The following is a 14245-nucleotide window of genomic DNA, read 5'->3' on the forward strand; positions in this document are numbered from 1 at the left end:
CTTTTGTGTTTTGGAGAACACGTAGCTGTAGTAAAGGCGACCTCCCCAAGGAAATATTAATTTAATTTATTTTCGTTTAAATCAGGAATCTAAATGCTGATGAAAAATTCTGTTTAGAAAGGAAGTGGAGATTTAAATTCTCTACTCATAAACAAAATAACTACTGTGCAGCAGACTGAAAAACTTCTCATGTGTAGATTTTATGTTGCTTCATTGCTTTCCTCTGTCATTGCCATTACTATTAACTCCTTCAGAATAGTTTGATTTGGAAAAACGCAAAATACAGAAAACTTAGGATATCCTCCCTGTATGTAAATCATTCATAGAACCATGATGGTAACCAGCCTTTCACTGCATCCATTTGAGGGATGGAGGAAAAAAAGAAATTGCTTAAATGGCAATAAAGTCTAGATATTAAGAAAAACTTTCTGTCCAAAGTGATAGGTATATAAGAGAACAGACCACTTACAGAAGTTGTGGAATCTCCTTCATTTGTGTTTTTTAAGGGCAGATTAAATAAATATCTGTCAGGAATGAATGAGGTACGTTGACTTTGAAGTGGGAGATGAAACTAGATTGTTTTCTGAGATCCCTTCAGGGCTTATAAGTTTCTAATTTTCTAAAGTTGATTTCTGTGGCTATTGCAGTAAAGACAAAATTTTCCCTTGTAGAAGAGCACCAGGCAAACAGGGATGGCAGAAGCTTCAGACTTTGGACCACTTCTCTACTCCCTCCATAAGTCTGGTTTACTAATCTCAGGACAACCAGAAATACTAGTTACCTCCCTAGAAAAATGAACCGTCAAGCTCTTTGCTGCCTTTTCTTACTCCTTCCGTGCAGACTTACAGATTTATTTACACCTACTGCTTCTCTCATTTGTTTTTTTCCCGAATAGGCCTCTAAAACTCTGCTGGTCCCTGTATCTGCTTCTGTTTGCTAGAGGATGTGCTGATCGCTTCTCTCGTAACCTTCTATAATTTAATTTGTAGGAGAACATGTTTTGCTTGGAGTCTGAATCTGTGCCATCCTCCAGCAAAACTTTTCAAGACCGTTGGAGGCACTTTGAGAAATGATCACTCTATAATGTGTTTTGAAAAAACTTCAGGAACACGAAACTTCTAAACACTTCCTCCTCACTTTTTCAGAATATAGATAAATTTATTCGTTAAAAGAAGAAGAAAACAGCTTAGCCTGTACATTTTCTGTTTTCTCTTGCTTTAGAAAGACACAAAGAACTTTGATTTCTGTCCAGAAATTCAGAGAATAGGGAACCCTGTTAGGAATCTTTATCTTTCTTCTGTTCCAAAAAATCTATTTTTATTACAAAAATCTGTATCATTATGAATTAGAGAAACTAGAGAAAATGCAAGTTCAAAGTCTGTGCGAGCCTAGACAACGTATATGTTTAACATGGTAAAGATTCACCAGTTTCTGTTTGCAGCCGCATTCAAGAGAGCAGAAAGCTGGCCTTGCCCAAATGACTGGACATCGCTTCACCGCTGTGCTGACCCCGAAGCAGCCTTTGGCGTCAGGGCGGAGCAAAGTTTGGAATTAATGCTTTTTGTATCTGCGATGCATTACTCGAACGCCTTGCCTCCACAGCCCACCCCCTGAAAAGTAACCTAACTGCCGTTCCCATTTCCATGGCTGCTTACTTGTATTTCCTCACCAGACTTTTACCAGCTTGCGCAGTTCAGCTGATACTCAGCTCCATCCATTCAAACTGTCAAGAGGGAGATCTCTAGAGATCTCCTAGTTGTTTAAATATAAGTTAATTTGATCCAGAATGACCTGTATTGGGATGTTAATATTTTACCACCTTCCAGAGAGCTGTGAAGAGCAGTTCCTTATGTTCCTTCTCAAAAGGAATGATGCGTGTTCTTCCCCAGCATTTCCGAGTGTTTCAGGGTGAGCCACTGGTGGTGATGTTTCTAGGAGCAGACGATATTCTAGTAATTAAGCTTAAAAAGGAAAAAAAAAAAAAAATGTTGTTCATCAAAGAGACTTTTGTTTTCCATCGAGAAATCCTGTTTGACACAAACAGTAATTGAAGAAACAGATGATGAAAAGATGGGAATAGAAAAGGTGGGAACTGGCTCCTCTGCAGTCCATGCTGGAGTCGAGGCACCAGCAAATTTATCTGCAGCTGTTTAACTCCTGTAGCTCACCCCTGACCCTTTCCAGCTGCGGGCTGCTGTCTCCATGGCATGAGTGGCAGAAGATATATTTGCTCTTCAGCCAGCCTTGTTCACCACCTAATTAATATATTAATCTAAACTGATCTTCATAAACAGTGTTATAAATGCAGGTCAAGATCCAGGCACATGTCTTATTCTACTGCTGTACAGTGGCACAGGAAATTTCTGTCAAAGCAGGTTGAACAGCTGGGCTCTGCGAGTTACTAAACTGCTGAAGTTAAATCTTCCAGAGGCATTAGGTGTTCAAGTCTCGTTTTCAAGCATCCTGACTGGTGCTATCACACCGAGGTGCTGGCAGCACAGCAGAAAAGAAAAAATTACACATCAGCACTGTTAATTTTAGACCTTTAGAGATGCATGATGTTTCTGGCAAAATTCAGAGGAAAGAACAGCTTTGTCGGATAAGAGAGTATTGACACATCAGCCAGTTTCCAAGATCAAAGAGGACTCTGAAGTCAGAGGGTACCTCTTGTTGCGTAGGCAGAAGAGAAGATCCTTTCCACTCCACGCTTTCTTTGGAGGCTTAAAAGGCTTATTATACCTGTGTGCTTTACTCGTTTGTGTGCAATTTGTTTTCTTTTGCCTCCTGTCAGCTCCCAGGAGTTCCCAATGGTGTCCTGGTGTTTAAGATAGACTTTGAGAGGTTGTATGAAATATCACTGAAACTTTAAGAGTAATATCTCTCGCTGTTTTTTCTCCTGATGTTGTTTTCTTAGTTGTTGTTTTTTGGCCAAAACGTTAGGAAAATTGGCAGCAGTTGTGCATCTTCTCCACAAACAGAATTTCCTCTTTGGGAAGTTATTTTGCTGTTCGAGTCTCTCTGTGGACATCTCACAGTCTCTCAGACTACCTAGATATAACAGTTAAATGCATCAAATTTCCCAGGAATTTATACGGTGACAGAGGTGCAGTCAGTCTTAACAACACAAAGTATCTCTGCAGACCTCTGTTGTCTGAGAGGTAACGCTGGAGAGACCATGCGTGCTTTACATACTGCTCCTAAATTTCAGTGTTGAAATAAGCATCTGTTGCTTGATGTCTGCTGTTAGCCTTTTAATCCCTGGAAGAGTAGAAAGAGGAGTTGGGCACCTTTATTCTGTACTGCTTTGTTCTTGGTGACTTTTAATGGTGCTTCCTAGAACTTTGTTTCTTTTCCAGTGTCCGACTTCTGTTCTTTCGCATCCCCAAATATCATATAGTACCCAGTCTATCCTGAAGCAGGTCAAGCCACAGAAATCAAATTTTATTTCAGATGGCCCCATTTCTTTTCATTAACTTGATCAGTCAAGTACAGAACGCCAAGACGTGTTGCATTTTTATGGATGGATAAAATTTCTCTCCAGACAGGGAGGACAATATACGTGCATCACATCTCTTTTAGGTTGACAGTTAGCAAAATGAAACTAAAAAGAAAGAAACCTTTAGGAGACTTCTACATAACTACTTAGAAGATGTAAAATCATTACATTTGATTGGAAAGTGGTGTACTTGTTTCTACTAGAAAAGTGGGATGTGAAGTGGGGCCATTTCTGTGCTGTGATCCAACACACATATCTTCCTTCTCAGGAAAGAAGTTTTAAATAAGACCAGTCCAGAGTGGTGCTTCAGCTCCACAGTCTGCTTACTTGTTTCCTCCAAAACGCACAAGCATAACAAATGTTTCTTTAGCGCCTGTTCCTATTCCTGTGTACTTGTCGGTTGTTCCATTCTGCGTATAGCGCAGAGCTCCCATGGATACACCTTAAATGCTTGAACGATATCAAAGGGTAGCAAAGGGTCCTCACGTGTCTAGTGGAAAGATCTTTCTTGCCTAGATTATTTGTTTTGTCATCTACAGAACTCTTCAGCTGATAGCTCTTTGTGTTTGTTTTGTTTTGTCACTGTAATAAAATTGCCTTTCAGGATCGCATTGTATCAATGACACTTGATAAGGAATATGATGTTGCTGTGGAAGCCATTCGATTAGTCACGCTAATACTTCAGTGAGTATTTCTCAATACTTGTATGTTCTCTCTGAAAATTACCTTCACCAGTAATGCTTAATTGACTTGATTTCTTCACTTGTGTAATGAAGTGAATCTCATATTTTACATTTAGTATGAATTTGAACTGAAAATATAATAATATTGTCAGGAATCTGAAAAAAGATATTTGATAATTTGAACCGACCTGCCTTTAGTGGCACGTGGATCTAATACACTGGGATCCAACCACAATAGTCTCATGAGGATGCTGCCGGAGAAGTTCTGCTAAGGCTATATCATATGTTCCCTAAACCATGTGTTAAAGAAAATCTGTTTCAAACAGATGTGTAGAATTTCTGCATCATAGTTTTATACCCAGAGGCTCAACTTCAAAGAGCATTTTTTTGATGCACAGAATTTGGATGAAAAATTAGACTAGCTTTTCCTGTTAGTGAAGAAGTCTGGCTTTAGTTTCTATTTGTTGGTCTTTCTGCTTTACAGATATTAAACTTGGTATATCAGAAGAAAGAGAATCTGATATCTACTTTTATATTGTTGATATTTTTAAAGCAATTATACAAAGTGTGATCATGAAAGACATGTAGAAAATATCTGCTCCCTGCTCTATTAGCCTTGTTTGGGGACACAGTAAGATTTTAGGTGAACAATTTGTCCAGTACATCTCTTTTTTTCCTGACCTGTTCTCTCTCTGGTTGCGTAATGATAAAAATACAGCTAAATGCAAGCTGATGCATTTAGGACCAAAAGAATATGAGTCACAGTTAACAGTACAGGGCAATATTCTGGCAAGTAGGAACTCTGGAAAGGTGTTAGGGACAATCATGATGGGGAACGATGACTTCAAAATTATTTGCAGTCTGAAGCCGAAAGATGGATAGATTCCTGATAAATAAACATATTTGATAAATACTGACTAAATAAGGAGAGAAGTCACATTATTTCTTTATGCAATATTGGTGATACTGTGATATCATTGATGGAATATTATTGCAGTTCCATTACTCATAGCATTCTTCAACGGTAATGTTGAAAAATGGAGATGATTTCAGAAAACACATGCACAAAATCTGCTTTAAGCTCAGAAACTGCAGAAGGCCTGACTGTGTAATTTACCCAAGACTAGGATAAGAGATGGCTTGCTCTAGTCAAGAAATAATTATAGAAAAAAAAACTTTTTAACATCTTAAATCCAGCAGACCATGGTATAAGATTCAATTCCTAGACATTGAGAATCAGACTGTATACCTATTGGCATTTTTACAAAGTTAGTGCATTAACTTCTGTAAAAGTGACGGACAGTTTCTTATATCAGTATTCCTGTAATTCTAAATGCACGTGATTCAATCCTGCAATGATTAGACATTGATTTTATTGGAGTATCCATAGTGCCAGTTGGGTCCCTGAGACACCATGTGTGGCATAATCTGGTTTAGTTTTCTCCTGCCCGTGTCCAGAGCACTTCTCAGTGCTGCACGAGGGCAGGACCGTCACCTGCAGAGGCCTGGGCTCCCGGGAATGGAGTAGGGCAGGAGACCGAAGGAGGAAAAGGGTTGCCCAGCCCCGACTTTGAATATTTCAAAATATTTTGTGAATTAAAAGTTTTAAAAGCAAACAGACAGTGCCACAGAAGTAAGTAAGTTCAAGCAAGCAATAGATAGCATTTTCCTCATGCAGCGTTCTAGGGTTTTAACTTAATGTTTGATTCTAAGTGTTTGGTATCTTGTAGCATGAGTATTGTAGTTAGTTTGATGGTCTAAGTGGTTAAGCAAGGCAAGATTTCTAAGTGATGGTAATATATTTTCATTAAAGTTATCATATACATTGATATAACTGGGGGAAGAATATCAGACAAACTTTCAGACTTACAAGTCCTTTAAATATCTCTTTATTTGGAAATGGAGCCAAAGATCTTTGAAGTCAGTGTTCCTCCATCTAGGATTTTTATGAAGGGAAGCGACCTTGCAGCTGTCAAAAGCAAGTTATGGGAGGTGAGAGGGTTGTAATTTAACGTTTGTTATAGTTCAGGTGTTACTTTGTGACTCTTTCAGTGGAAGTGAAGAAGCTCTCTCCAATGAAGACTGTGAGAACGTTTATCACTTGGTGTATTCAGCACACCGGCCTGTTGCGGTAGCAGCTGGGGAATTCCTTCACAAAAAGTAAGTTATCCATTATCCATGGAATAAGAACAGGTTCGTGACAGCTTTCTAGTAGTGGTAAGGTCTAAAGGCAAAGACGCAATATACTAAAATATCCCAATTTAGCAATATTTCAGGTACTTAATTTGAAACACAGACTTCCTCTCTTGTTTAAATTCAAGACCTAAACACTTAAAGAAACTGAATGTACATTTTTCTTGCTCTAGGACTCAGATAATTTTTACTGATTTCTCAGGGCTAAATATAAAAGGTTGCATATACTTCTCTGTGTTAAAGTTGTTTTAAATCCTGTAGCTTTGCTGAATTACTGTTGTGATATTATAAAGCCTATACATCCCTGGCTTGTCTACCTGGTAAGCAGTCATCACTCTTAAGAACTTCTAAGACAGTTTGTTTCCAAATTATCAATTTTAAGAGGTTTTAAAAGATTTTAATAATTAATAAATTTGTTTCTAAACTCTGTCTTCCCTTAAAAATGTTTTACAGCCTGGTTATGTATTTCATGAAGCTACTATCCCAGAGGAAATGGGCTATAGCTTTTCTGCTGATATGGGTCGTTCTGCATCAGTGACTGTCAGCAGGGCATTGCCACATCGCAGCAGTTAATCTTCTAATTTTAGTGTTAGCTAGATAAGAAGTTAGTTGAAAGTCCTTAATAATTTTCTTTTTCCCTTATGAGTTGAGGGATTAAGTTGAGGGATTAGAATTCTTTAATATACTTACAGAGTATTAATATCAGAACACAGGTTATATAATCTTTCATCTCAAGATACAGATGGAAGAAAAAATCCCTTAAAAATACCGCTTTTCCTTTGTCAGTGTTCTTATCATTTTCCTTGGTTTGTTAGTGATTTAGAAGTCCACACTAACTGCAAGGTTTTCGTGGTGGATTTCCAGAATTCCTTCTCTGTGACCAGACATGTCTGTTTCTTGGAATTAATTTACAAAATTCAGTTACCTTTGGTTTCCTACATGACGTTATACAAGTTGTAGGAAGTGGTTAGATCTTTTTTAAAAAATGTATACTGAAACACCTCTGTCAGTTAACATGTGACAAAACAGCCTGGAAGAAACGGCTAAAAGATAAATGAATTTGTCCAAAGACAAATCTGTATGCTAGTGAAAAGACAAAACTTTATCCTAGCTTTTCTTTGCAATGAGTTATTATGCTGTATTCTGTAAATATGTCTCCTGAGGTAAATAATATTGAAGAAAAATTGTCCCATCCCTAACAACCATTTTTCTCTTGGCTCCTGCTAACACATAAGAGCTGGTATTCTAGCTTAAGTAAGCTAGAAGCTACCTGAGCCATTTGGAATAGGATTGATCTCACCTAATATTGTACATTTAGGTGCCAATTTCTCAGTGTAAGCTGGTCATTAGGCTCTCTGTAGTCAGCGAAGGAGAGTAGATACTATGATCACTGACTCAACCCTGGGGTAGATGTTTAAGATAATTCAGCACCTGCAGAAGTGCTTATTTCTATCTGTTAATTTATAGCTCAATAGATGAGTAGGGTAAATAAGATGATGTCTGTAAAAGAGAAGTAAAATACAAAATTTGTGCATAACATAAATGATATCTGCGATCACGTTAAGCTAGCAAAATTGAATGTTGAGAGCAGTATGAAATTAGCCAGGCATCAGGGAACTCGATGCAGAATGGTTAATTCACCTGGAAAAAAACCAAAACGTTTGACTGGTAGCTTGCTTTATCTTTCATGCTGCTACTGGTACCTGAGCCTGGTTGGGCTAAATGGGATATCAAGTATGTTTATACCACATCCCAGTCAGCATGACCACAGTAAAGGTGTACAGCCTTAGTTGCACTAGTGGAATAAGTCCTTCCACCATCATAAAACTTGAAAAATTAAAAATACAGAACTATATAAATCATGCAAATGTATAAAACTGTGCAAACTTCTTCAATATAAATGTGTTAGAGATTTTTTTCCTTGGGTGAAATGCCTCCATCCCTATGAACTTGAAGACTCTGAAGATAAATTCATCCCTTCTGGCAGGAAGAGGTCATACCTTTTTTCCCTTGGCAGAAATAGCTTGAGATATTTTCACTGTGTTCTATGAACAAATCTGCTATAACAAGAATGAATGCTCATCATATTATTGAAGAAATGAGATTTGTTTCGATAAACGTGATAGCTCCTTTTGCTTATTTTTAGACTGTTCAGCAGACATGATCCCCAAGCTGAAGAGGCTCTAGCAAAGAGGAGAGGGCGAAATAGTCCAAATGGAAATCTTATTAGAATGTTGGTTCTTTTCTTTCTTGAAAGTGAGGTAAAAAAATTTTGTTTTTAATCTTTACATGTTTACTAAAACCTGGAAATTAAGTAGTGAATTATCAACATCAATAACAGGTTGTCTTTTTCTTTCCTTTTTTAAAATAATTTCAAAAATACTGTATACCCTTTATCCCATCTCCTTGTCCATCAAGTGAATTCAGGATAAAATCTTCTCTATGTTTTATTTTGCTCTTACTTGTCCCCAGTGTACTCTATACTGTATTGCTGATAGTATAGTGGCTACCAGGATTCACTAATATACAAAAATGTTACTGGTGCTTTTTTTAAGATAACCAACTAAAGAATATACCTTTGGAGTTACTCTTCATGAAGTAAATATATTTGAACAGAGTCATCTCTGAGATTGGACCTGGCTGCTCAGGGCTTTATTCAGTTGGGTCTTGAAAACTTCCAAGGATGGAGACTGCAAACATATATATGATGGTATTAAGTGTTTGACAGCCACATTCAGGATAGGATTTTGTGGGACAAATTAACAGAAGTTAACAGGTGGGAAAGGAATTACAAATAAACGTACATATAAATAGATATTCATTTCACTGTAAAATGTATAAAAGACCTGGATCATATAAGGGGCTTAGATGTGAACAGGGTAAGTTTATGAAGGTGATTGTTTATAGAGATAACACGTATAAGAAGTTTTTATGGTAGAAGTACTAACAGCAATTAAGGCTGGGAATGGCAGCTGAATGGAGGAAAACTTGAAAAGAGAGGTTAAGCTGTCAGGTACAGGATTTGCTGAAGATAGAGGGGAGAAAGGTTTAAAAATGATAAATTCAATTCAGTAATCAGTAAGTGGCCAATGAATATTGAAAGAAAGGAGTTACATAAATGTTTCTGTACAGAAGGGAGGGTAATGTGTTTTGTGTAAAAAGCAAAAAGAAAGGCATTGCAATCATAGTTGTTAGGCTTCAAGGCTTGAGCAAGAGACTTGACTGCGAGGATGAAAAGAAACGCATTATAGAGATGCTGAGAAAGAAGGAGGAGAACATTTAGGTGCAGGGTTAATGTTTAGTTAATGTTAACATTTTTTAGAAACACCCTAGGAACCTGCAAGTAAAGACAGATGAAACACCACTACCTGTATGGGCTGTCAATCTGCTGTCTAAATGGATTAGTATTTACAGCTTCTTAAGAAATGAGATTGTAATATTTGATCATAGTTTCTGGTGAAAATACCTGAGTCGAATGGAGAGCAGTGGTGATGAAGCTTTGCTAGTTGGTGTAATCACTTGGTAATGAGTCTTAAAGTGAGAAGCCCAAATGGCCATAGGCAGAGCCTTAGATATGCCCAGAGCAGCTGGGAGACGAGAAGGGCAACGTGCCCAAAGAGCCTAATTCTCAGCCAGACGGGAACATGTGCTCTGAAGGTAGATCATAAGCACACATGCTTATTTGCCTGCTCCCTTAGGGCAGATGTGCGAGTTGCCACATTCTCTTTGGGCCTCTCTGTCTCAGCTGCTGTTCATATATACTGTATTCCCAGCTAGGAGCTAGAGCTAGCGATGGGGGAGCTGTGCTGAACTGTCATGCCCAGTATCCTCCATGCCTTGATCTGAGTGTGTTCGTGGTTGGGAGTTATCTAGAATGAATCTTGTCCGTCATTCTGAGGCGAGAACGGGTGAAGAAACTCAACTTTGGTCCCAAAGCCACGATCAGCAGAGGCTGATGTAAACCACGCGCTGCTCCTGAGAGCGCCTCTCCCTCAGGGCGAGCTTTTTGCCATTGCCGTCTTTGAGAGAGTGATCACAAGCAAAGGTGAATATTACGGCTCCAGGTTTGATAAAGACTTAGCGAACTGGGAGATGGCATGCGCAGAGGACGAGAAGGCGTAAGCACGAATATCTGCGAGGGTGCCTTCGGAAGGAGATGCAGTTAACCCTGTGACAAGCACTGGAAAGCTCTGTGACACATGACAGTTTCCTCAAGGGCTGTCAGAAATAGAAAAGTAAATACAGTAGATACCACCTTCCGTAAGCTCTTAGATGTTTTCCTATTTAGGAGTCAGTCCCATGTCTTGCAAGTGAGTCAGCTCTGCGTATTTTGCTTGCTGTTTTTTGATGGTGGCTAAAGATCGGTTTCCAGATCAGTAGAAGCCTATGAATTATTTTTCTCGCTTTATAACAGTTGTGTTAATTCACGTAAAGAACATTTTTTGCAGTTAAAGATAAGTTAGTATCAATTCTTTACCCACTGAAATCACTAGGTTTTCTGCTACTGTTTCAGGAGACCAGAATTAGGACGATATCTTGCATTTTTGGAGCTCCATCTATTGTATAGACAGATCACAAAGCTATACTTAGTGACAATTTTGGATCATTACATGATTATTTCAAAACGTGAATGCACATAAACCTAACAAAAACTTTATAGTACTTTATTTTGTAATTACCATACTCCTGAAAAGTGTGAATGTTCTGGCTCACTTTTCAATGCATTGTTGTTTGAATCATGTTGCTAAAAACTGCCCAGCGTGTTTTCCTTTTTCAGAAGTATAGATGTAATATGAACACCATTAGACAAATTTTCATTTTGTTGCTCTCTGTCAAGTTCAAGCTGAAGCTGAATATTGTACTAAAATGAACAAGTATTTCCATATCCATGTGATGCACCATTATTAAAAGCTGTTTGAATGAAAAATAAGTATCTGTTCAGAAAGAATGCATTATAGCTCACCCTTATTCTCATGTCCCACCATCTCTTCTTTTTATAATGCAGTAAGAAAGTGAGAAAAAATAAGTTTAGGTCTTCCAGGTCAAAACTCCGAGGGAGATTTTCACAAAAAAACTACTCCATGGAAAATAAGCTCAATTTATTTTTCTTGCCTCTTCCATTAAAACGTACCCCCATTGTCATGGAGTTACATCATTCATTTGAAAGACGACTTTCCAAAGTTAGTTACAAACTTCATTTTCTTTCTGACTGTTGCAAGAGTCCATGCCTGTGGACACTGTCCATGCCCAAATGATTGTGAGAGTTGAAGAGCCAGGACTCGTACCAGAACACTTTACTGATGGTTGCTTTGTAATTTCTAGTTGCATGAACATGCAGCTTATTTGGTGGACAGTTTGTGGGAGAGCTCTCAAGAACTGTTGAAAGACTGGGAATGTATGACAGAATTGCTCTTGGAGGAACCAGTCCAAGGAGAAGAAGGTATTTGTTTAATCTCGGTACTTTATTGATATCACACAATATTGTTAATTATTCCTTGAAATGTTTGTTCTGCTTCAGGGCATGGAGGTGTTTACGCTGTGGTATGTTCAGAAAGCATATTTGAAGAAGTACAAGTAATGTAGATTTTAATTTAATCTATTTTTAATGAATTCACTTCAAAAGGAATGTAGTTAGTTGAATATTAAATTTTTTGTCTTGTGATGTCTGCTGTAGTGTGGTTGCTTAAATTAAAGCCTGTGACTTTGTCTTCACATCTGAATGTTTAAATGACTTCTATATACATAAATATTTCAATAAATTAGGTAATAGAGTTTTGAATAAACAAGCACTTCAGGTGGTGATAGTAAAATATGGGGCTTCTTCAGACAGTGTTAACACCTAATGAATTCTCAAGAGGAATAAATGAAGGAAACTCTTTTGCAATTAGTTTTGAATCCCATTTGGTTAATAGATCTGTGTGCACAAGACTGGTGGCAAAGGGTCCCTAATGGAAGCGATGAGTTTTGTTCAAGATGCTTTATAAACCTTCAGGATTTTCCTGCTTTGGGGACTTTCACAGTGGTTAAGTGGTTGAAAAGCTGATGTACTCTTACTGTGTCCTAGCATGATGTGCCGATTGTCTCAGTGTCTCGACATCTGACTTCTGGTGTCCATCTGTTACGATTGTGGTCATCTATTTCCATGGCAAGTTCCTTAGGAAAGGAGCCAGCACTTTGTGGTTTTTTGTTTATGTATAGCCTAGTGAAGCTTGGCCCTCTAGGTGTGACCAGAAGTACTTCCCAAAGAACAGCAAAACTGCGGGATTGTGAGAATATTTTGTAAGGAAGTGCCAGCGAACAGTCAGTCCTTCTCTGTCCTCCCTGCCACTCATTAGTTTGTCGATCTTTGTTATATTCCCCCTCAATTGTCATTTTTCCAGACTGAGAGGTTCCAGCCTATTTAGTTATTTCTTCTACAGGCATCACTCCAGACATCTGATCAGCTTTGCTGCCCTTCTCTGAATTTTTTTCAGTTCTACCATGTCCAGCTCGAGATGATGTGAATGGTAATTCAAAGAGTGAGCAAGCAAGCTGTGATTTTATACACCAGACAAAATTTTTTCTGTTTTCTTCTCTATTCCCACTATTTTAAAGCTGCATTCACAGATGGTGTGTATATATATCATCAAAACTGATGTTACTTGTTTTTTTCCTTCCACAGCAATGTCTGACCGGCAGGAGAGTGCTCTTATTGAGCTGATGGTGTGTACAATCCGGCAAGCTGCTGAAGCACATCCTCCAGTAGGCAGAGGCACTGGAAAAAGAGTAAGTTGTATTGCAATAGGTGGTTCGGACCTGTGTGTGTGTTACTAGAGCAACAAAAAATACTTGTCTACAGTGCTACTTTGTGACACTTCTAAATAGGATTTTTATAATTGGTGTTTTTATAATTCCTGTTTGATGTAAAAATTTTTGAAGAAAAGTAGTAGAAATTGTATTTCTAGACATGTTTGAATTTTTTGTTTCATTTTGGTTTTTGCATTGCTCTGTTGATTAATATGAATTTACAGCCTGAAAATCTTTTTTTATGACTTTCGGATTTTCTTTGTATCATACCCCTGACTTAGACTTGGAGTCTACCAGCATCTACAACCTGTGCTGTTCATCTAGATTAGAATTGAGAGAGTAGAGCTCAGGAGCAGAATAAGATTGCCTCTGACTGTCTTCCGTTAAAAGGAATATACTTCCAATATGGAGGTGATATTTGCAGAAGAAGCCCCCAGTAGGTGCATCATGAGAGCAGTTAAGCATTGGAACAGAGGCCCAGGGAGGTGGTGCAGTTTCCATCCTTGGAGGTTTTAAAGACCCAACTGGGCAAAGCCCTGAGCACCCTGGTGTGACCCCAGAGCTGCCTCTGCTTTGAGCAGGAGGTGGGACTGGGACTTCCCGAGGTCCCTTCCACCTGAATGGTTCTGTGATTTTATGTATCCATCCTTTTTGGCCTTTTCCACTGGGTGCCGTAAAAATCTCGGAATTTGACATACTGGCCAAATTGCAGTCTGGGTGCTAAATCTTTTATTTATTATATAGTGACTGTTCAGAGACCTACATCAATTTTCAGTTTCATTCCTAAGGCTGGGCACTGGCTTTTAAGCATCGCATTATAAGTCATTTGGATGACACGAGGTCAGGGTGATCACCAGGCTTTCATTTATATTCTCCATAAATACAGCATCCAGGTTTCAAAAGTCTTGGCTTCGCAGACAGTTTTCCCTGCTTTTTGGTAGTCCTCCTCTTTTCTGTAGGTTAGACTAAAATTAAATAAAGCCATATGAACATTTGGTATTTTTGTTAGATTCACTTCTGAATGATCATAACTAGATTATAGAATGCCACGGGCTCATTTGAAATGAAATCTAGAGATAGACTTGTC

At 38.3% G+C, this 14245-nt stretch overlaps 1 protein-coding gene across 1 annotated transcript in view; it reads left to right on the top strand.

The window, feature by feature from the left end:
- Positions 1-14245, top strand: part of STAG1 (STAG1 cohesin complex component) — a 154349-nt gene that overhangs the window by 90386 nt on the left and 49718 nt on the right. Inside the window, exons 11-15 of the mRNA XM_067302030.1 lie at positions 4101-4180; positions 6232-6339; positions 8519-8633; positions 11695-11812; positions 13034-13137. Of these exons, the coding sequence (XP_067158131.1) occupies positions 4101-4180; positions 6232-6339; positions 8519-8633; positions 11695-11812; positions 13034-13137 (525 nt within the window). The remainder of the gene's footprint in view (positions 1-4100; positions 4181-6231; positions 6340-8518; positions 8634-11694; positions 11813-13033; positions 13138-14245) is intronic.

The sequence above is a fragment of the Apteryx mantelli genome, chromosome 9 (assembly GCF_036417845.1).
Source record: "Apteryx mantelli isolate bAptMan1 chromosome 9, bAptMan1.hap1, whole genome shotgun sequence".
Taxonomy (NCBI): domain Eukaryota; kingdom Metazoa; phylum Chordata; class Aves; order Apterygiformes; family Apterygidae; genus Apteryx; species Apteryx mantelli.